The 22,325-nt window shown below is 51.7% G+C and overlaps 1 protein-coding gene across 15 annotated transcripts in view; it reads right to left on the bottom strand.

Annotated features, from left to right (window-relative positions):
• Positions 1–1,030: 1,030 nt before the first annotated feature.
• LOC118228077 (rap guanine nucleotide exchange factor 2-like) overlaps positions 1,031–22,325 on the bottom strand; it is a 111,253-nt gene continuing 89,958 nt past the window's right edge. For 3 of the 15 annotated variants that reach the window (XM_035419308.1, XM_035419310.1, XM_035419319.1), the window contains 17 exons: positions 21,300–21,408; positions 20,411–20,669; positions 19,250–19,407; positions 18,971–18,985; positions 16,983–17,223; positions 15,804–16,187; positions 14,656–14,867; positions 14,018–14,141; positions 13,294–13,317; positions 11,519–11,742; positions 10,340–10,549; positions 9,830–9,979; positions 8,199–8,264; positions 7,364–7,489; positions 6,426–6,624; positions 5,469–5,947; positions 1,031–4,401 (listed from right to left, as the gene is read on the bottom strand). In XM_035419308.1, the coding sequence (XP_035275199.1) occupies positions 4,007–4,401; positions 5,469–5,947; positions 6,426–6,624; positions 7,364–7,489; positions 8,199–8,264; positions 9,830–9,979; positions 10,340–10,549; positions 11,519–11,742; positions 13,294–13,317; positions 14,018–14,141; positions 14,656–14,867; positions 15,804–16,187; positions 16,983–17,223; positions 18,971–18,985; positions 19,250–19,407; positions 20,411–20,669; positions 21,300–21,408 (3,375 nt within the window). In that variant the 3' untranslated portion in view covers positions 1,031–4,006. The remainder of the gene's footprint in view (positions 4,402–5,468; positions 5,948–6,425; positions 6,625–7,363; positions 7,490–8,198; positions 8,265–9,829; positions 9,980–10,339; positions 10,550–11,518; positions 11,743–13,293; positions 13,318–14,017; positions 14,142–14,655; positions 14,868–15,803; positions 16,188–16,982; positions 17,224–18,970; positions 18,986–19,249; positions 19,408–20,410; positions 20,670–21,299; positions 21,409–22,325) is intronic. The other 12 variants (XM_035419318.1, XM_035419317.1, XM_035419323.1 and 9 more) reach the window with 9 other exon arrangements.

Here is a 22,325-nt window from a genome sequence, read left to right as displayed (position 1 = left end):
ACGTGATGACCGAGCCACAAGTCTCAGAAAATCTTATTCGTTGAACAAACACAATAAAACTTTTACTGACAAAAGGCTATTCATCCTGCGTAGGCCTCTCGTTCCACTACACCCAGCACTGCCAGCGTCAAGCCAGGTCTCGGGCTCCACGAGTTGCATTACAGCATTTTATACTAATAACCGTGTGTGTGAAAATTTAATTCCGAATTCCAGTGCAGACCTTACCTTTATATGAACTCCCCATAAGATCCGATTTTTGCTGGCTCAAATTGAATACACCGCTGTGATCGGTATTAATTGCCCTTAAGAAAGGAAACAACTTGAGTCCAGCAGATAGACGGGCACAAAACGTTACCAATTAATTTCACATTTAGTTCATCGCATTAACAATAGCGTTAATGCTGGCAACAAACGCTGATCAGGCTTCACCACACGCCTACGGCGTCACACGAGAGCTCTCACTCCCTCGCCTTTATATTTTATCAGGCACAGAACACACAGAGCAATCGTGACTTTTACAAATAGATCCATATTTCTGACACACCACCTACTCCACCGTAAAGGCAAAAAAGAAAGAAAAATAAAAACCCGAGCAGAGGCAGAGAACTGTATCCGACATGTTTCAGCTTTCTTCCCTTCACTGACATTTGACCCGTCAGCCATCTCGTTCATTTAGAACAATAAAGTTTTTAATTAAAACACTTACTGTAAAAACCTGTTTACCGAAAAATGTAAGGAACAGTGACAGATGGGAGGGTGTGCGTCGTGTGAATCAAATTATCACGCAAAATTATTTCAGCATTTATATTTCAGTGGAGATACTGTGTCTGAGCTTGAATTTGTCTACATAAATTTGAGACTACGCAAAAGAAATGTCCCCTGACCGAGTGCATTATGAGCCCTGTTATCGGAATGCACCACAAAGACGTGCACGTTTATCATACCCTGGGGAGTAACTGGCCTCTTAAAGCTAAATCCAATCCCGAACATCAAGGAAAACTTAAATAAGGCGCTTTTTCAAAAACGCAAATCCGTTGATTTTTGCTGTATTTATTGGTTCCCAGTTTTTATATAAACTGGAAGTTGAGGCATAGACATAGTACATTTCTACAATTTTCAACAAAAATATAACCAATATGTACAATTATTGTATTAAAAATACAAAAAGGATACAGACTCCACCGATTGTCTTTCTAAAAGACATACAGGTACAAGTAGTATCAAAAGTATGAGGAAATCACCTATTAAATGTACATTTTACACTTGACATCACAGATCGAACTGAAATTAGCAGTTCTATTCACTACAATTACCTTATGCTTATACATTTTTTGTGCAACTTGTATTTGTACTAGTATTCTGTCTGCCTATACGACACAATCTCCAGACTAGAACAAAACCAATTAATGAATATTACCATTAAATTACAAACTCATAACTGGCAACTGAATCAGGGGGAAAAAAGAGAAAAAAATAAAACGATTTCTCAGGAGAGGAAAAATATTAAATAAAGCACTGAAGATACACAATACAGTGAAAAAAACTGCAATATCTTTCATAAAATCTAATTTTACCTACTGATCAATATGATCAGCTGAACTCATGGATACTAATAAAAACAAATGAAAAGACCAGCAGTGCCTCACATTTGAGTACTACTTAGGTTGGCAGCCTTCAGGTATATGTTTTCATATTTCCCCGGAGTCTCAAAAAAAAAAGAAAAAAAAAGAATAAAAACCCAACAGAAAGTTTTTTTTTTCAGTTCATAATTGAGGTTACTTAGCAGCAGAGAGCGGGTTGTTGTAAGCCAGCCTTTTTTATCTTTTCTTTTTGTTTGTTACACATGCAGCAGAAATCTACCATCGCACCTATCAGCAGAGTTCCGTTCTTCCACACGGAGGCAGTCAGACGGTGAGGACCGCAGCTAAGCTAAGCTAAGCGCGCGTGGCCCCGGAAGCGTCTCGCGGGAGCGCCTCGCGAGAACACCAATGTCTACCGCCATCTCTCCCTGCGAATTTCGCCCAGTTCCGCTAAAAGCTTACAAAACCCCAAAATCAGGTCAAATAAGAATAATACTGTAGTCATGGAGACGCATTTACACATTTGTTATCTAAGTAGGACGTACGTATTTTAAAAAATAACAATAATAATGCAAAGGATCTTGGGAAATCAGCACAATCCAGAGGTCTTTGTCCGAGTGCTAAAATTCTGACATGATCTAGTAGGAAGTTGAAAACCCGCAAGAAGCGGTAATGTCCGTTTGTTCTGGTTAAAATCCAGAAGGAAAAAAAAAATTTAAATTAAAAATACAAAAGAAGAAAGTGCAGCCGATGCTCAGCATGTGGGTGGTGATTGTAAACAGGAAGGGGAGGAGTCTTGGAATGGGGGTGTGTGTTTGTAAACAGGAAGGGGAGGAGTCTTGGAGAATGGGGGTGGTGCAAACACAAAAGTGGAGGGCTCTTGGAATGGCGGTGGGTGTGATGAGTGTCAGCGGTAGCGTGTGACTATTCCACGTTACATCACTGTGCTTTGTTCTTTTTCCCTCCGTAATTCAAGCGACAGTTCGTCCTTTCCTTTATCCAAAGTGCCAAGGCGTATGTTTTTTTTCCGTTTCTCTTTCTTTCACAGTATTTGTCATGCTGGGGATGCGAGGGCCCCCTGGCTGATTTAAGGCAGGGAAGGAGGCCATCAGAGTCCTGCCCGACATGGAGGGGCGGGGAGGGGGGGTTTGACGGCACCTCCGACAGGCTCCGCTGCTCCCCAAACCGGCGGCAAAGGCCGTCGCAAAAAAACAAACCCAAAAAATAAAAAAAACATCCAGCAGGGGGCGACATCCTCACACTGCAGACACCTGTTCATCTTCTAGAAAGGAGGGAGAGGGAGGAAACTCGGTCAGTCTATCATCATAGAAGCTTGGCTCATTTCCACATTCTCAGTAACCGCCAGCAGATGGTGCTGTTCTGCCAGTTACATTCTATCAGAAAACTCAAACTAAGCATGACTAAGTGAGATGGAATGGCCTGTACTACACTGCTGTACTGATACTCATCTTCACTCCCGGTCCTGGAGTGGAGAGCTGCAGGATCTGCTGGTTTTCATCACACACTGATCACTGCTGACTCAGCTAACCTGCTTTCTTGGGGCTGAGCTGGTTGCTCGTTTCAAATTGAAAACAAAAATCAACAGCAGACACTGTGGGGCCACACCAGGACCAGGGCTACAGACCCCTGCTATTCTGGGTAACACACAAGTGCGCAAATCACTAAGTGTGCAAGTCACCAAGTGTGCAAATCCCTGAGCGCAGAGGCCCACATACTGCTTGCGTTACACTACACTAAAGGTGCATTTGTACTGATAATGAACTGGCTACAGAACATCACGTATGAACACAAGAGAAAGAGGAAATCAGCACTGGGTCTCATATTTTCCGCAGAACGCTGGATTATGGCTGCTGTGATGTCACAAAGTGAGCGTTCTGTACCTCTGCCGAGTTTCTGCACCGATGCACATCGTGAGCACAGTTAAAGTACGCGACTGTGTGCGCGGGTGAAGCCGCACGTGGGACATTCGTTAGCAGTGAACACATGACACAGCATGAGGGTGAATATGAGCGGCGTGGAGCAGCGCATTCTCTCCAGCCTGGTGACAGTGCTCGTGGCAAACAGGCACACGTCACACGAGCCAATGGAAGGTGAATGAGTGCACGTCAACGACCAATCAGCATCATCATCCCAAACCACGGCGACAGCCACAACACCCCTCACACACACACACCCACACACACACACGCACACAGTGGCGTTTCCTCACGACTATGCCAATGTAGTGCTGTAGCCAAACCATGAGATGAACCAGGTGCCCGAAACGCATGCATGAGGGGTCCAGGATGCGGTGGACGCCACCTGCTGGTGAGGCGTGTTGTCTGCGCCTTGGTTGCATGCAGGTTTTTTGCGGGTTCTGTCGGGGGTGCGCGGTGTGTTTACCTGCCTCTCTCCTGCCCTGTAAGTCAAGGCCTGGTAGTTTCAGGTGCATAAGCCACTGTCCTCCTCACAGGAATAAGTTTGGGAGACAAGGACTCACCCTCCTCCACCACCACCACCTCCTCCGCCGCCGCCGCCGCCGCCTCTTCCTCCTCCTCCTCTTCCTCGGCCGACAGCCCCTGCGATCGGAAGTGGGGGAGCCGGGAGCAGTGGGGCCGGCCGTGGGGCCGCGGGGGGGGCAGGGCGGGGGGGAGGGGCGAGTCGCAGGAGCGCGTGACCATGCGCGAGCGCTGCAGCGCCACGTTGTAGTCCGGAGGCCTCCGCCCCGCGTGCCCCGCGCCCTCCCCGAAGTCCGACAGGGTGAGGGCCGTGTAGCCCGGCGGGGTGGGGGGGGGCTCCCGAAACCGCCCTTCCTTCCGCGCTGTGGGGGGGAGAAGAGACGGGTGTGATACAGAATGACAGGACGCCCAGAGCGGGTACAGCCCTACACACACACACACACACACACACACACACACACACACACACACACAGGAGGCCTGGTCACACAGGTCCTGCGCGCCACTGAACAGCACTGATGTGAGAACGAGCCGGCCGATGTAGTTCAGACGTCAGAAAAAGAGAAATTACAAACACTGCTCGTCACTCAGCTGGAATACACTTGATTCTGGCTCGTCTTTTCTTGAAAGCTGTGACATTATTCGTGCTATGGACGGTAGATGCTGGTGCGCTATGAAAATTAGAAGCTGTTGTGTTACGGACAGGACGAGGTTGGTGTGTAATGTTAAGGTGGAGGCTGGTGTGTAATGGACAGTAGAGGCTGGTGTGTAATGTTAAGGTGGAGGCTGGTGTGTTATGGACAGTAGAGGCTGGTGCGTTACGGACAGTAGAGGCTGGTGTGTAATGTTAAGGTGGAGGCTGGTGTGTAATGTTAAGGTGGAGGCTGGTGTGTTATGGACAGTAGAGGCTGGTGCGTTACGGACAGTAGAGGCTGGTGTGTAATGTTAAGGTGGAGGCTGGTGTGTAATGGACAGTAGAGGCTGGTGCGTTACGGACAGTAGAGGCTGGTGTGTAATGTTAAGGTGGAGGCTGGTGTGTAATGGACAGTAGAGGCTGGTGTGTAATGTTAAGGTGGAGGCTGGTGTGTTATGGACAGTAGAGGCTGGTGCGTTACGGACAGTAGAGGCTGGTGTGTAATGTTAAGGTGGAGGCTGGTGTGTAATGTTAAGGTGGAGGCTGGTGTGTAATGTTAAGGTGGAGGCTGGTGCGTTATGGACAGTAGAGGTTGGTGTGTAATGGACAGTACAGGCTGGTGTGTAATGTTAAGGTGGAGGCTGGTGTGTAATGGACAGTACAGGCTGGTGTGTAATGTTAAGGTGGAGGCTGGTGTGTAATGTTAAGGTGGAGGCTGGTGTGTAATGTTAAGGTGGAGGCTGGTGTGTAATGTTAAGGTGGAGGCTGGTGTGTAATGTTAAGGTGGAGGCTTACTCATCAGGCTCTTGGCGTTGCTGGAGGTGACGGTGATGTGGGAGGGTCGTCCCGGCGGTTTGGAGTCCTCGGAGGTGACGGAGGTGATGCTGCTGGTTTCGGGGTCGGCGCTGACGTCCTTCCCGCCCCGGCGCTTGATGGTGCCCGTGTCCCCCTCCGAATCCTCGCCCCAGTAACCCGTGGAGGAGGCCCAGCTCCCCCGGCCCGGCCGCGCCCCCTGGTCCGCCCACGCCGCTGACTCCGCCCACAGCCCCGCCCCTCCCTCCGCCAGCGTCTCCCAGCTCCTCTGGTGCTGGATGGTCTGGATGTTGTCGTGGGAGCCGCTGGAGCAGGACGTCCAGCTGCCCCGCCCGCTGTCGGCAGCGTCCAGGGAGGCGCGGTCGTGCTGGTCCTGCGTCAGCTCGTCCGTGCTGGGGGAGGAGAGCACGATGGGCCCCCCCGCGTACAGCGTCCGGCCGTCCTGCATCGAGGCGTAGGACCTGGGGACACGGGAGCGAACCAGTACAGTTCAGCTTTTACTCTCCACGTCCACAACTAGAGAAACACCACACACTCAAAGTGCTCTGGGCCAAAACAAGAAATACTGCAAATCTTACACTTAAAGTGCATTATTATTACTATTATTATTACTGCTTTTTAGTATTTATCACTATGATTGATAAAGAAAATAGTTGTAGTAGAACATTGATGATAATGATGATAATAACAAAAAGTCCTATTATTCATATTATTGTATAAAACTCACAAAGAACACACCGTGTTTCCCAATATATATAAACTGCCCCAAAGCTAAGAACACGCAACTCAGTTCTGTGTCACTGCAACGCTGTCAAGGCCAAAATGTCAAATCAACAGGAAAAGAAATAGAAAAAAAAATATCTGGCGTTGGTAACCAGTGACCGCAGACTCAATAGCGTTTTGTGTCGATGGAGCCGGAATGTCGGCCGCGGGCCGTACCCGAGGCTGTACTGGTCCGGGTCCGGCGGTGGGCGGCGGCCGAGGGCGGAGTCCACGGCGCTGACGGACAGCCGCTGCCGACGCTCCTCCCCCATCAGGTCCAGCGAGGAGTTGCTGACCAGGCTGGAGCGCGAGGAGATCTCGCTGTGCCCCGAATCGGAGAAGTTATCCACCGTCCCGCTGGGAGGCAGGGGGTAGCCTGAGCGCGGGAGAGAGGGGGGGGGGGAGGCGTTAAACCCAAAACGTCCACCCAGACACCTCGGTGCAGGTTCTCTTTTGGATAATCAGCCCCGCTTCAATTCAGCAAACTCAGGAAATGAACTGGAATTTAATTAACTGAGATTACAGGAGAAACATGGGCGTCCTTCAATTCGTCGCCTGAATTTTAATTAATTCAGTGAGCCGAACTTCCGTTAATTCCCTGAACTGGCTCCAGCCCCCCCCCCCGGTCCTCCACCTTCTCATTCCAGATTCTTAGATTCTGACTTCGAGGCGGGAGGTGTCAGACTGCAGATCCAAAATGGCCCTCCACACCCCCGAGCTGTGCTGTAACACCAGAGCGCGGCCCTTACGACAGGACGTCCCCAGATGTCCCAGGAGGCCGTGCTCGTATGCTAATGAGCTGGGTGGAGCGAGAGGGACCCACAGCTTTGAGAAACCCAACAACCTCCCTCTACCAAGTGCCGTCTAAGCAAGGCACAAGTGCTCTCACAATCAGGAGTCCATATGCGCTGACAACACACTCTAAATCTAGCACTACCGAGCCTTCAGACGCCTGCGCTTGCATTTGAAGTTGCATTTGGGGGTGGGTGAGAGGAAGGGGGGGGGGGGGGGGGGAGAGCTGGTGCTACGGGACCCCCCAGGGCTGACAGTCTAAAAGCTACGCGCGCGCGCGGGGGAAGCGCTCCCCGCCCACGTCTCCGTGGCGCACGGCCCACCTATCCCAGAGTGCCGCGGGCCGCCATTGTTATTCCGGTTACTGTTCTCGCAGGCCAGGTAGGAGGAGGAGGAGGAGCCCGTCAGCTCTGACTGACTGCGGGAGTGCGCCCTCCGCTGGCTGCCACCTGACAGACGGGGACAAGAGAGCGGTTAAAGGGCCGGCCTCCGTCGGCACGGCGACGTTGCCGTCGGCAACGGCGACGTGGGCCGCAGCTACACGCAAGCCGAGCGGGGGTGGGGGGGGGGGGGGGGGGGGGGGGGGCGGCGGTCAGGCCGCTACAGCGGAAGAGAAACGCCAAAAAGCCGTTAAATCCCTCAGGACCAGCTAAGCAACACACTGCGGCAGCAAAGCGACTCCCCTCTGCCGTCAACCAAATTACCCACAAGGCCCAGCGGCAAAATTAACCACACCAAGCGGCAAACGCTACACAAAGCTGTCCGGAACACATCCGGGGGTGGTGGGGGGGTTTCGCACGGACGGAGAACAGGGACACAACTTCAGCAAGCCCTGTTAGCTGTGCGCTAACACCAGGCTAAGTAGTTGCTCGTGTGTGACTGCAGGGGGCGCTAAAGCAGTGGATTTCACACAGGGACACGTTAAATCAGAGCGAGCGGGAACGCCGCGCCCCACTCCGGTCATTCTGATCAGAGACCGCGTGATTGGCCGATGCGTGCTGATTACACAGGCAGCAGAAATCAAGCAGAGACACTCAGCGCGTTTGATTGGTTGGCGGTGCCACTGGGGCAGATGCAATCAGCGAGCGGATTGGCCAGCAGGGCTGCAGCACTGTAGCGCAGCTGGAGGCAGAGGCCTGCGACGCAGCGTCAGATTACCCGCAGCGTCTGTCCCGCTGTGAAAGGAGGCGTGTCTAATCCCACGGTTCCCCTGGGAACCACATCCTGCACGCAAGGCAAACACCATTTAGTACACACGGACACACAGCACGACGTTTAGTACACACGAACACACAGCACGACGTTTAGTACACACGGACACACAGAACAGCACTTCGTACACAGGGACACTCAGCACGACACTTAGTACACACACAGACACAGAGAACGACACTTAGTACACAGGGACACACAGAACGACACTTAGTACGCACGGACACACAGAACGGCACTTAGTACACAGGGACACACAGAACGACACTTAGTACACACAGAACGACACTTAGTACACACAGAACGACACTTAGTACACAGGGACACGCAGCATGACATTTAGTACACAAGGACACGCAGCGCGACACTTAGTACACACAGACACACAGAACGGCACTTGGTACACACGGACACACAGAACGACACTTAGTACACATGGACACGCAACACAGCTCTTACAACCTTATACATGTACGGGTGGGTTAGCTGCTCAAATAAACAGGCCAATAATGTTTCCCCTCATGAAGACACTGGTACTTCTTAGTTTTAAAATTATTTATATATTTAATGCGAACGTTTATCCACATTATACTCCAAAACCTGTTTCTAGGCAGCCTGCCCAAATACAATCGACATGCCTAATGAAAAAGTGTTACATTAACTGAACTGTAAGCTGAAGTGTCCAAAAGGGTGAATGAACTGGTCATTTCCCTAAAAATATTTAAGGTCCTAGGGCGTACGTTTACCCTCAAATCCAGTTCAAACTCCTTAAAAAACTATTCTATGTGACTATCTCACAGAAATGCAGTCTGCAGTACAGGTAATGGGGCAGGCCTAACCCGGGGGGGGTCCCAGCGAGTGCTGCTCTTCGGTGTGCTTCTGCAGCAGTGACTAATTTAAGGCACTGACTCCACCGGAGAGTTCCCCTGGCCGCTTTCCAGGGCCGGGAAAGACTGCTGACCTACGGACAGGAAGTCACTAAAGCCCGCCGACTCTGCGGCGCTCCAGGACTGCAGACGCACCCTCCACCCTCCCCCCCCCCCCCCCCAACCCCATCTCCCCCCCCCCCACCCCGAGAACATAAAACGCAGCGAATTAGAGACGAAGGACGCCACTGGGCAGAGCTGGCGACAGGCGAGCGAGGAAGAGGGCTTCCGGAACATTCTCTCCCCGAAGGCACGTCAGGCAGGAAGTGACCCGTGCAGCCAGTTGCGGACACAGCGAGGCCGTGCGCCACACGCTGGCCACAGAGGGCTTCCAGAGATGAGGTATGACATGGCAGTATGCAGTGCGGCTGCATTTTCTGATTTAGCCACTAGGGGCAGTGTGTGCACACGAAATGTACTGTTAGTGGATGAGGAGGCAGTGCTACTGCATTGCTGTGAAATCTACTGGTAAGTCAGGCCTGGTGAGGCACAGTGTGGGTGTGGCCAGTCTCTGGTGACAGAACAGTGTGTGGGTGTGGCCAGTCTGGCGAGGGACAGTGCGCAGGTGTGGCCAGACTCTGGGGAAGGACAGTGTGTAAGTGTGGGCGTGGCTTTGAACAGGCAGCGTTTCTGTAAGGGGCGTGTCCTCACCTTTCCTGGGGGAGCTCTGGGGGGAGGTGGGCGGGGAGGAGAGCTGGGAGGAGGCGTTGGAGACGGTGTCCTCAGTCTGCCTTCTATGCCTCTCGCTGGCCTCCTCTGACAACGACAAGATTTTCTTCAAGGCTTGAGGTGAACTTGTACCTTTAAAATAACATTAGAAAGGGGTTGCAGGTGGACCGAGTGTCACAATTACTATGCCATAAGCTCATCGACTGGAAAACAAAAACACTTCGCAGAATCGGTCGAAACCGGTTTCATGAGAATTCAGACAATTTTCTTCCTGCCACTAGATGGCGATGTGACACCAGTCATACAGCTAAATACCACAACGGTTTCGAAGGAGTTGACATTAACAGCTCACCACCGCCTTTGAATTCGATATTATGCTCACCATCTCATTCACCATCCCATTAAACCTGCCAATCATCCAGCAGGGTAAGGTCACACCCCCTCCCCCCCTGAGCAGAGCTGTGATGTCACACGAGAGGGGCGTGGTCTTACCGAACGGCGGCAGGTCCTTGACTGGCACTTTCTTGCGGGAGGGGTAGAGGGAGACGGCGGGGACCTGCAGGGCCTGGGGGCCCTTCGGCGGCGGGTGTGGGGGCTGTGGCGGGTGGGGCGGGTGCGGCTGGGCTTTGGCCTGCCCTGCCGCGGCACGCGGGACCACCGGCGACGTGTCCGGCTTCTTCTTGTCGCCGGCGCTCTTGGGCACTGTGATGTCATAAAAGGCCAAACAGGATTATCACTGACTGATGACCCTCGGTGCAGGCAACACACGCTCTTGGGCACTGTGATGTCATAAAAGGCCAAACAGGATCATCACTGACTGATGATCTTAAGTGCAGGCAACACGCTGCACAGCTCTGAGCACTGCAATGCAGCTGGAGGCCTCACACCTGCATCTGTAAAGGCAGACTATGCAGGAAAATACTATAAAATAACCATGCTCAGTCATATCTATGATGCACTGGCAATCTCTGCCTTTGCACACATTTTCTGAACCCTCTGCCTGTACTACTACTTCAAAAATGTGTAGTGTATGTTTCTGGGTGTGTCCCTGTTTTCTGTGTGGTGAGGGGTGGGTGTGGCTACTGTGCATGTATGGTGCTAGCTAGCGACTGCAATGGTGGAGGTGAAGAAGCACAAGTACAGCCAAGAACGACAAGCCGACAAGGCTCGTTTAGGGCTCCCTTTGTGAATGAGATTTCCCTGTATAAATTAAGGTTATCAATCAATCTATCAAACAATCAAAAACCAGAGTCAACCTTGGAATTGCTTTTCCTCGATGGCAACAACTATCAACAAACCAATATATAAAAATAAGAACGGGATGAAAAATGGGAACAATAAAAATGAATGGGCAAGGTTGTGGACGGAGGAGGAAGCGTCTTTGATTGTGAACACAGGACCACAGCAAGGCTATAAATCCTGCATACTGGGCCTTTAACTTGGTGAATCTGACAGTGGCTCATACCCGGGACACTCAGACCCTCCATGGTCACCGTCACACAGGTTTCACCAACCACAAGGTGGCGAGGTGGAGGGGCGGGGGGGGGGTGGTGAGTAGGAGCGGGCCACAGCAAGGCTAAAAATCCTGCATAGTGTGCCTTTGACTCAGTGACTGACTGCAGGAACTAAGCGTGAGCAAGCGAGCGGGTTGGCGGGCAGGCGGGCACTCACGCGTGTTGCTGGACGGCTCGCACTGCTGGGACATGGCCTGCAGGGCCTCCTCGTTGGCGTCGGGCGCCAGGTGGCACAGGTACTGGCGCACCTTGCGGGCCATCTGCGCGTCCTCGTACAGCTTCTTGGCGTTGAGGAAGGAGCTCCGGCGCACGCGCTTCTTGTGGCCGCCCGGCTGCACCACGTCCAGCATGGCGGCGTTGGCCGAGCCCTGGCTCAGAGACCTGCGGGGAGGGGGGCGTGGGGGGGGCGAGGGAGAGTCAGACTGACGCCCGGGGCAGGGGGGGGCAGAGGGGAGAGGAGGAGGAGGAGGAGGAGGCTCGGGCGCAGACATGCACCAAGACATTTGGGGCTCGTGACAGTCCATGCCTCATTCCAGGAAACGGGAGAGCAAGTCACACACCGGGGGGGAGGGGGACGCCAAACCAACCCCCTCCCCCCGCCCTCATCCCCACCCCCACCCCATGTGAAACCTCAACCCTTCACTTTCCACCTGAAGCCTCTCTGTCCTCCTCCCACCTGCATCTGCAGTACTGCTGCTCTCCACCAGAGACCCCCAGCGTCAGGCCTGCGCTACAAGCTCACTGGGACAGGAGGGGCTCATGCAGATACAGCGCCCCCCGTCTGCAGTCCACAGGTACTGCCGCTCAAACAATGTGCAAAGAGCATGACTAATAAAAAAAGATTCACTACTCAGGAAGGTAACTTTTCATTCAGGAATGCAAAAAAAATATATATTAATTGAGGGGGGATAATAAAAGAAAAACTGAACTGCGTAACTGAAAATGCGTTAAAACAGAAAAACATGCCGTTTAGAACACTGGGATCGACTCTCGAGAACTCCGCACCTTTCAAACCGATCTCTTTTGCCCGTTAAAAAACAGGTTTGGACCCATGGAGCACAAAATATCATATTAAGATGAGGAAAATGTGACAAATGCGTTTCTGCGACGTAGTTCCTGACATAAAGCAAGCATTTTAAACAGCACTGCAATTTTGTTTTTGTTTTTGGATGGTTATTAGTGATTGAATTCACACGCATGAAAACGAATTTGGTTTTAGTAGGATTTGGATGATTGATGCGCGATGCGGTTAGTTTGGCATGAACACTGCGGTACTCCAAGACTACGCCTGGCAGCTCCTGCACACAGACCACCCCCACGGGACCACGCTGCAGGAACCTGAACACAGGACCTCAGTGCAGGAACCTGAACACGGGACCACACTGCAGGAACCTGAACACAGGACCTCAACTGCAGGAACCTGAACACAGAACTCACTGCAGGAGCCTGAACACACACTTGACAGCAGGAGCCTGAACACAAACCTGAGAGCAGGAACCTGAACACAGGACCTCACTGCAGGAGCCTGAACACAGACCTCCCAGCAAGAGCCTGGACACAGGACCTGACAGCAGGAACCTGAACACAGGACCTGACAGCAGGAACCTGAACACAGGACCTGACAGCAGGAACCTGAACACAGGACCTGACAGCAGGAACCTGAACACAGGACCTGACAGCAGGAACCTGAACACAGACCACAGTTCCTGACGTCAAATTTTGCTCGCTTTCCAAAGAGACAGGTTTGGCAGGAGCGGAAGCGTTAACGAAATAAACAATAAAATAAAAAAATTTTAAAAATAAATTTAAAAAATACAGTAATGGCACGAGCGTTGAGAAACTAAGGAGGCAGACGAAGGAGAAGAGTAAATGCAGATGGGCCAGAGGGACAGCATGAGCGCGAGAACAGGGCGAGCAGTCACCAGAACTCACCCCAGACTGCGCCACTTCTTCTTCCTGTAAGGAGAGCCATGAACATTGAAGCGTGGCACAGGAGAGAGACGGAGAGAAAGAGACAAGCTTAGACAGGAAAGACCAGAGAACCCAAGGGCCCATGGACACACATATACACACACACACACACACACGCACACGCGCGCATACACATATAAAGACACGCGCACACACATACATACACACGCGCGCATACACATACACGCACACACACATGCACACACACGCACAAACGTGCACAAACACACACGCACACTCACAAACACCCACATGCACACACACACACGCACAAACACCCGCATGCACACACACACACAAACGCTCTAAAGCATGAGAGACACATCGGATAGAGGCCACCACTGTCCACCCAAAGCAATGGAATGTTCTGGAAGGAAGCTGGATCGACTGACAGTGAAATATAGGCAGAAGTATATGCACACTGTGCCGCTACACCCCCCCCCCCGCCCCTTCCCCCCCCAGGCATTATTCAAGGATGGTTGCTACCAGATTTTCGGGGGGGGGGGGAGGGGGGGGCTTGTTTCATCACAAAATCTAGTCAAGGCCTGTCTGAAGTGGGCACTGGCTGACCATGAATGGAAAAAAAAACGAACAAAAAAAAAACATTTAAACGGCAACTTGGAGTGGTGTCTGGAGTTTTTTCCCAGGGTGGGGGGGGGGGGGGGGTCTGCCGGCAGCGGCCTACCTCGTCCTGAACATGAGGGCGGGGTCCATGTTGACGGACGCCATGCGGCCCACGTGCCGGATCTCCTTGGCGATCATCCGCAGCTTCTCGAAGTTCACCAGGCCGTCCACTTTGGAGTCGTTGCCTGAAACGCAGAGCGCACGCAGGGAGGTTTGCCTGAGCGTAAAATAACTCTGTTCCACACGCTAAACGAGGTCATGGGCGTGTGGCTTTACTGCTGAGCATTCTCCTGCTATCAGGTGTCAAAGAGTGCAGAAGTGTGTGCGCGTCTGTGTGTGTGTGTGTCTGTGTGTGCATGCCTGAGTGCCTGCACGTGAGTCTGAGTGTGTACATGTGAGTATGTGTGTGTGTGTGTGCGAGCGTGAGCGTGCTTCTGTGTGTGTGTGTCTGTGTGCACGTGCCTGTGTGTGTGCACGTGAGTTTGAGTGTGCGCACGTGTGTGTGTGTGTGTGTGTGTATCCAGGCATCAGCCTCTGGTTGAGGTATGAAAATCAGTATTTCAAGCTCAGTCAGGAACATGTCATCCCTGTTGTAAACGGCATCAATCTCAGCAAACGGCAAACAGAACCCGCACGCCCAGCGTCTCCATAGAAACCGAGAGCGCAGACGGGATCTCATTTTCAGGACCGCCGGCTCACCTTCGTGCAGGAAGGTGAGGTCCTTCTTGATGACGGGGAAGAGGGGGATTATGGGGGGCTGGAGGTTCTGGTTGTTGAGCACGTTGCGGTACTTGGCCATGTTCCTGGACGGGTCGAACAGGTCCTGCAGGTCCTGGAACAGCTTCTCGTACTTGCTGGGGAGCTTCTCCCAGGTGCCCCGGAGTCTGGACACTGGAGCCAGGTTCAGCCCACTGAGGAAGAGCGGGGAGATCAGCGAGGGAGGTTAACATCGCTCCGCTGCAGGACAGTCAGTGAATAAGGGACCCCTACAGCCGTACTACTGGGGTTTTTCTGGAGTTAAGATCCTCTCTGGAAAGCAGCGCTCTGGATGCAATTCTAAACTAAAGTTTGTATCGACCTATCTTCCTGATCAAAGGGGATACATACGGAAGGTTCTGGTCCTTAAAGGTGCACAATAACAAAGATTTTTTTATTGATTATCTACCTTCTGAGCAAGGAAACTTCTGCAAGAAAAACAATGCCCTCAGCACAAATGTTCTGACGGACAGATCACCATCTCCAGGGGGGAAGAACGCAACTATAAAAGCGCACTATAACATTTTGATTGACTGCTGATTCACCCTCTCAACGGGGAAACAGACAAAAGGACACGGTTGTAAAAATGCACTAGAATAAAAATATTGATTGGCAGGGACAACGATAAATGTCCAACGGCTCAGCGATGAATCTGCCGGATCAGTGGATCGAATGAGGACTGTGGACCAGTGGGAAACCACTGCATTTGCACTTGCATTTGCATTTTTATTTTCATTTGCACTTGCATTTGCAGAGGCTCTTATCCACAGCAATTTAAAGACCTGTAACAAGGCTGGATAAACAAAAATATGGCTGCTGAGGAACTAGAGCTCAGCTATTCAAATCAGTCCAGGAAGGCCAAGAACTGCTGGTTTTCCCACCCTCCCTTCAGCTGGGAAGTCAGGTGTGAACACGGTCTGGCCGATCGGTAGCGCCAACTCTTCAGTCAATCGTCCGGGAGAAAAGGAAAACCAGGGCCGGATTTGAACATACACGTACAAAAGACAGTGGCGATCCGCTTCTTACAGCAGCGAGTCCACGGCTGCCCGTTCCTCTGGCCCTTTTAACGCGCACCTCAGACGCGCCCTCACCTGATGATGGCGAACATGGAGTTGAAGTTCTTGCACTCGCGGCAGTGCAAGGCGATCTTGACGAAGTGCTTGACGATCTTCATGCGCTTGAGCTGGTTGGGCTCGCGCACCACCTCCGAGGCCACCCAGAAGGTCTCCAGGTTGATCACCTCCTCGAACTTCTTGAGGTTGGCGGCGCCGGTGCGGGACCTGCGCTTGAAGAGGTCGTCGATGTACTCGGTGGGCTCGATGGCGGCGAAGAGCTCGAAGTTGCGCATGGAGAGCTGCGCGGCCACCTCCACCGTGCTGAGCTGCAGCAGCGAGAGCTGGCCCTCGCGCAGCAGGTCCTGCGCGTCCTCGTCCGAGCACAGCGTCTCCGTCTCCATGTTGCTCTTCAGGTAGTACCTGGGGGTGGGGGGGGGGGGGAGACCGGCAGGTCACAGAGGGGCACAGCCACTAGGGGGAGGGAGAGCCACTGGGGAAGTCCCAGGCTTGAGGGCTCACCTGAACTTATCGAAAAGCGACAGCACACAATAAAGCAAAAAATATATATACAATTTCCATTTGACTAATCCACACGCTGAGCTTGGAATTTACATGTTTGTACGCGAGCACAGCACACTGTGTAAAACCCTGGTGAATCTCTGGACATTAAATGGAGACTTTGTTAATTAAGGCATGAAGAGACGAGCACAAATTGGTCATCTCCTCCAGGAAAGAGTCGAGAAGTCCAAGCGAAAAACATTTAATTTTTCTAATTAGCGCAGAGTGGAAATGAGTTACTGAATGAATCATTGCAATGCCCCGCTGTGGTGTTGCTAGGCAGCATCAGTGTTTAACTTAATCAGAGCAAAAGCGATCGCAATACAATCAATGAGCTGATCTATCAAGGAGCTAATCGCAGAAGGGGTTCAGATGACTCAAAATCCCAGCACACACTGCCACAGCTTCACCTACAAGTGCTACGACTAGAGCCTTAGTAAAAATGACAGTTACAATGATGAGCCATTCCAAATCTGCTAAGGCCAGACACATCTGAAGAGAACGGAATGGTAAATTGGGGGTAGTCGGCAAGGCCATAACTGGACAGGACTTCATTTTTAGGCCAGCACTGTCCCGCGTCCTGGTATCCTGCCGAGGCTGAACCCTAACCCGGGCCGGACCGGACCATCGCCGCGGCGACGGAGCCCCTCCCCTTACCTGCCGCTGAGCTGGATGCGGTCGGCCAGCTTGGAGAGCTGCTCGGGCAGCCGGCGCTGCTTGATGACGCCCTCGGGCGTGACGGACACCTCGCACAGGGAGTAGGCCTCGGGCGCCGCCGTCAGCCCAAACTCGCGGATGGCCTGCACCACCACCTCCCGGGCCGTGGTGTCCCGCCCAATCATCAGGTAGCGGCTCTGCTGGTCCGCCTTGAACACCCGCAGCACCTGGTCCGGCAGGTCTGAGAGAGGGGGGGGGGGGGGGGGGGGGGGGGAGAGGGGGGGGGGAGGAGAGAGAGGGAGAGAGGGTGAGAGGGAGAGAGAAAGAGAGGGGGGAGGAGAAGGGGAGAGAGAAAGAGAGGGAGGGAGAGAGAGGGTGGGAGGGAGAGGGGGAGAGAGGGGAGAGAGAGAGGGGGGGGGAGGGAGGGGGGAGAGAGAGGGGAGAGGAAGGGAGGGGGGAGAGAGAGGGAGGGGGCGGAGGGGGGAGAGAGGGGAGAGAGAGAGAGAGAGAGAGAGGGAGGGGAGAGAGAGAGAGAGAGAGAGAGAGGGAGGGGGAGAGAGAGGGAGGGGGGAGGGGGGAGAGAGAGGGAGGGGGGAGAAGGGGAGAGAGAGAGGGAGAGAAGGCGAGAGAAAGAGAGAGGGAGGGGGACAGAGAGACAGGAAGAGAGGGAGAGGGAGAAAGAAAGAGCAGAAGAGAGAGAGAGAGAAAGTGATGGAAAAAGAGAACAGAGATGGGCAAAAAGGGTAAGAGAGAGGGAAAAAGGGAGAGAGAAGAAAGAGTCAAGGAGAGAACGAGGGATACATATGTAGCTAAGTAAAAATGTCAAAGAGTCTTAACTCCACACTCTGAAGCTGATTGCTCTTGAAACACACTCAAGACTGATTGTGGGAAAAGGGAAAAATCCAGAAAGCTGCGGCCTGATTCACATGGCAGTTAAGCGAGGCTGAGCACAGCAAAGACCCCGTGTTTTCACGGCAGACATTTTGGGGCAATTCGCACCCGTCGGAGCGGCGAGCTAACCGACCCGCGACACAAATGCGCTGAATGCCAAAGGGACTGGGGCGGGGGGGTCGGGGCGCTCTCTTTCAAAAAATGAGCAAGCATACAGGGTTCACAAAACGGAAACAGATTACGTGAAAAATCACAGAAAATAAAAACGTTTTTTTTACTTTAAACGTATCCGGCAATCTGCTGACTAAATATCTTTTTTGAAGTCAGAAGGCCTTCTGCTTGATGCAGGCAGAACGAGGGACAGAGACATGTTTGGGGGACCTCGTAGCTTTTCGCCCAAAGGCTAACAATTACTCAAACGCATTTTGGGGCTAGGCAGACGCAGTTTGAGACACAAATCTGTAGCGGAGATGGTGCCTGGAAGAGCTCAGACAGACATCAGTTTTTTGGGGCGTCCGGTGATTCGCTGTCGAACAGTTTGCACACAGGCTCAGCGCAGAGCGTGAGGAACAGGCCCAAGCGCCGCGTAGCATTTAAAGCACCACAGAAACGGCGTGAATGAAGCCCGTTAGCACCGAGGGATGAAGCCCGTTAGCGCTGAGGGATGAAGCCCGTTAGCGCTGAGGGATGAAGCCCGTTAGCGCCAAGGGATGAAGCCCGTTAGCGCTGAGATTGAAGCCCGTTAGCGCTGAGGGATGAAGCCCGTTAGCGCCGAGGGATGAAGCCCGTTAGCGCTGAGGAATGAAGCCCGTTAGCGCTGAGAAATAAAGCCCGTTAGCGCTGAGGGATGAAGCCCGTTAGCGCCGAGGGATGAAGCCCGTTAGCGCTGAGCTGTTCATTCTGCCTCTCAGCGGGAGGAAGCGTGCTGCCGTCGCAGTGCGAAGGAACACTTCAGCCTTTCAGCAGCAGAAAGCACACAAGGAGGTAAGAAGAGGGAACGGGGGTGAACCAGGAAGTGGGGTCCCCCCCCCCCCCCCCCCAGAGGGGCGCAGGTGCAGGCAGATTTATTTAAGAACAGAAACAGGGCTGGTACTCACTGCTCGTAATCGGGGCTGTAAGGGAAGACACGCAGTGGAACATTAGCCGACGGCCCAAACGCTCACAGTTACCACTAACATTTTTTTATCTGCAATTCGTAAGCACGTTAGCGCCATCCGCTAAGCCTCAAAACTGCCTTAACTTTTTCTACCTTACTGAACCCGTGTTTAGCAGTTGTTTATGACCATGAAATGCACTTTATTTGTACGTCGCTTTGGATAAAAGCGTCTGCCAAATGAATGTAATGTAATGTAACGTCTACAGCAGAGCTCCCTCACCTGGCGGGTTGTTGAAGTCCAGGATGCGGTGGTGGGTCTGCAGCAGGTCGGGGTTGCTGGACGACAGGTTGCCGCTGACGGGGAGCGCGGGGGGGATCTGCTTGGACTGCCGCATGCCCACGATGCTGTCGTCCTGCGACTGGCCGATCCCCATGTCACTGTGAGGAGACGGAGATGGTAAATGGTGAATGGACTGCACTTATATAGCGCTTTTATCCAAAGCGCTTTACAATTGATGCCTCTCATTCGCCAGAGCAGTTAGGGGTTAGGTGTCTTGCTCAAGGACACTTCGACATGCCCAGGGCGGGGTTTGAACCGGCAACCCTCCGACTGCCAGACAATCGGTCTTACCTCCTGAGCTATGTCGCCCCGCTCAGACTTTCAGACTACTGCGCTGCTCTCTTTACAAAGACAGCCCTGCGTGTAGCTCTGCAGGCCAGGCCATTACATCACACGCAGTGGTGAAATGGGGAACAGAATCTCATCCTACGCTTATAAACTCACTGAGCTCACACAGAATATATTTGGCCGTAAGCCTGATTCTCTACTCCTGTTCTGACATCATATAGTAGTGGTTAAATGAAGACAAGAAGCTCTATCGAGTTACAAACAGACCATAAAATAAAGGTTGTGATCATGTGATCAACGGAGTGTTTAATGGTTTCTAAGACAGAATACGAATGTTAAGATGTACGTTGGAAAGACCTGCAGAGTTACTCTGGCGGAATGCTGACGCTAAGGTATAAGCTAGCAGAGACTCACTTGTAGGGCTTATGTGGCAGAATGCTATCACTAAGGTATATGCTAGCAGAGACTCTCTTGTAGCATTTCTGTGGCAGAATGCTATCGCTAATGTACATGCTAGCGGAGGCTCACTTGTAGGGCTTTTGCGGCAGAATGCTATCGCTAATGTACATGCTAGCGGAGGCTCACTTGTAGGGCTTCTGTGGCAGAATGCTAACGCTAATGTACATGCTAGCGGAGGCTCACTTGTAGGGCTTCTGTGGCAGAATGCTAACGCTAATGTGCATGCTAGCGGAGGCTCACTTGTAGGGCTTCTGTGGCAGAATGCTAACGCTAATGTGCATGCTAGCGGAGGCTCACTTGTAGGGCTTCTGTGGCAGAATGCTAACGCTAATGTACATGCTAGCGGAGGCTCACTTGTAGGGCTTCTGTGGCAGAATGCTGATGCGGGTCTTGTCCAGGATCTTCTTCAGCTTGTTCCGGCCGCCCACAGTGTTGGCCTTGCTCTTCTTGCCGGCCTTCTCCAGGCCCATCACGTGCTCCACGTCCACCGCCAGGTCGGCCGCCAGGTCCGGGATGGAGTAGCGGCCGCCCTTCTTGATGTCGCCGATCTTGGGCAGGTGCGGCGCGCCGTTCTTCTTCTCCTCTGCCGGCCTGGCCAGCAGCTCCTTGAACACTGCAGAGGAGGAGGAGGAGGAGGAAGAGGAGGATGAGGACCGCACAACCACATATACACTGTGTGTGACTTACACAGCTTACGTTTTGTTTTCACATCAAATGCATCTATACAGCTGGAGATTCAGGTTATGTGGCAACCAGTGGGCAATGCCCCACCTGGGAATTGAACCGGCAACCTCTACGTTTCCAGCCCATTTCCCGAGCCATTATAGTACACTATAGCGATATCACACCATTTCAGCTCAGGACAGTGAACAGGAGGCGGCATTTTAACCCACTGAAGAGCAGCTTTTTATGCAGTCCGATCATTATTTAATTTTTTTTTTTACTTTTTAACAAAATAGGAATGCATAGATTTTTTTTTTAAATGGTTCATTTTGAAAAATGTCACCACTGTCAATATATCGATATATCAACCTTTGCCTGAATATAAATCAATTAACTTCAGACAAAGAAGTCTAATCAGTCAGAACTCAATCTTTTTCTGAAGCAGAGTTAAATAACAGCAATGCATCTAATTAGCGTGCGATCCTGTAAAAGACCCTTAAAGCGGTCCAGAGCCACTAACTCAAATTTCCCATAATGCAATCGTGGACACGTCTGCATGCACATCCTGTTCCCAGCTCACCCAGCAGGTTCGTTTTCACAGTGATTGACAGGTGAGTGTTGTTCTTCAGGATCTCCGTGGCTTTGGACAGCTGCACGTTCTCGAAGTTCTGCCCGTTCACCTCCAGTATCTGAAACAAAAACACGAAAACCTGGACGTTATTTTTACGCTTTTTTTTTTTTTGCGCCTTTTTTTGACTTTTTCGTGTCGGTGAGAGGGAGGGGTCCAGGCGGGCAGAGATACACGGGTATCAGTCAAAGAGGAAGAGGAATTGTGGGAGCTTTTCAGACCAAACTGGAGTCCACTCATACGCGGTCTCTGGGCCACTGGGGGAGTATTACAGGGTGGATTTCACTCAACAGCAGCTGGGGTCAAGAGATTATACGGAACACTTTACCCTGTTTAGACATCAGTAAAATTCCTGAAGAAACATTTATTTACACTCATATTCAGAACAAAATCCTTTTATGTGAAAGAGATGAAGTACTGCAAATAGGCACCTGACCCAAGTCTTCATTCAATCACAAGAGAGTGACGTACAATTAAAATTAGAGGGAATTCACAGTAGCACTCCAGGGTTTCTGTGCAAACCCAGGGTATTGTGCGTGGAAAACCCAGTAGTCAGAACTACCAAGCTGCAGGGAGTTCCCCAGGGTCCTGGCGAAACTCCCAACCTGATTCTCACACCCCAGCCCTCTCTCAGTTTAGCTGGCTCAAAAACCCCCCACCCTCTCCAGATAGGCTAATGTGTGTGTGGGAACACTATTGGCCAAAATAGCTTCTGCTGGTACTGACTGAGGTGAGTTCCCCTTTCAGAGTAAAGTGCTGTGAGGTCATAAATACACAATATAAATGCGATTCATTATTATTATTATTATTATTATTATTATTATTATTAATTATTATTATTATTATTATTACTACTACTCATATTATTACTGACCTAATGATTCACCCGATTCAGATACATGCATTTTAAAAAAATTACAAAAGTGGACGATTTACACTGACAAAAAAAAAAATAACAAAAAAAAGCAAAGGAAGCAG

Source organism: Anguilla anguilla, chromosome 5, assembly GCF_013347855.1.
Source record: "Anguilla anguilla isolate fAngAng1 chromosome 5, fAngAng1.pri, whole genome shotgun sequence".
NCBI lineage: Eukaryota > Metazoa > Chordata > Actinopteri > Anguilliformes > Anguillidae > Anguilla > Anguilla anguilla.
Note: the sequence above shows the minus strand (reverse complement) of the source record. Positions and strands in the feature narration are given on the sequence as shown.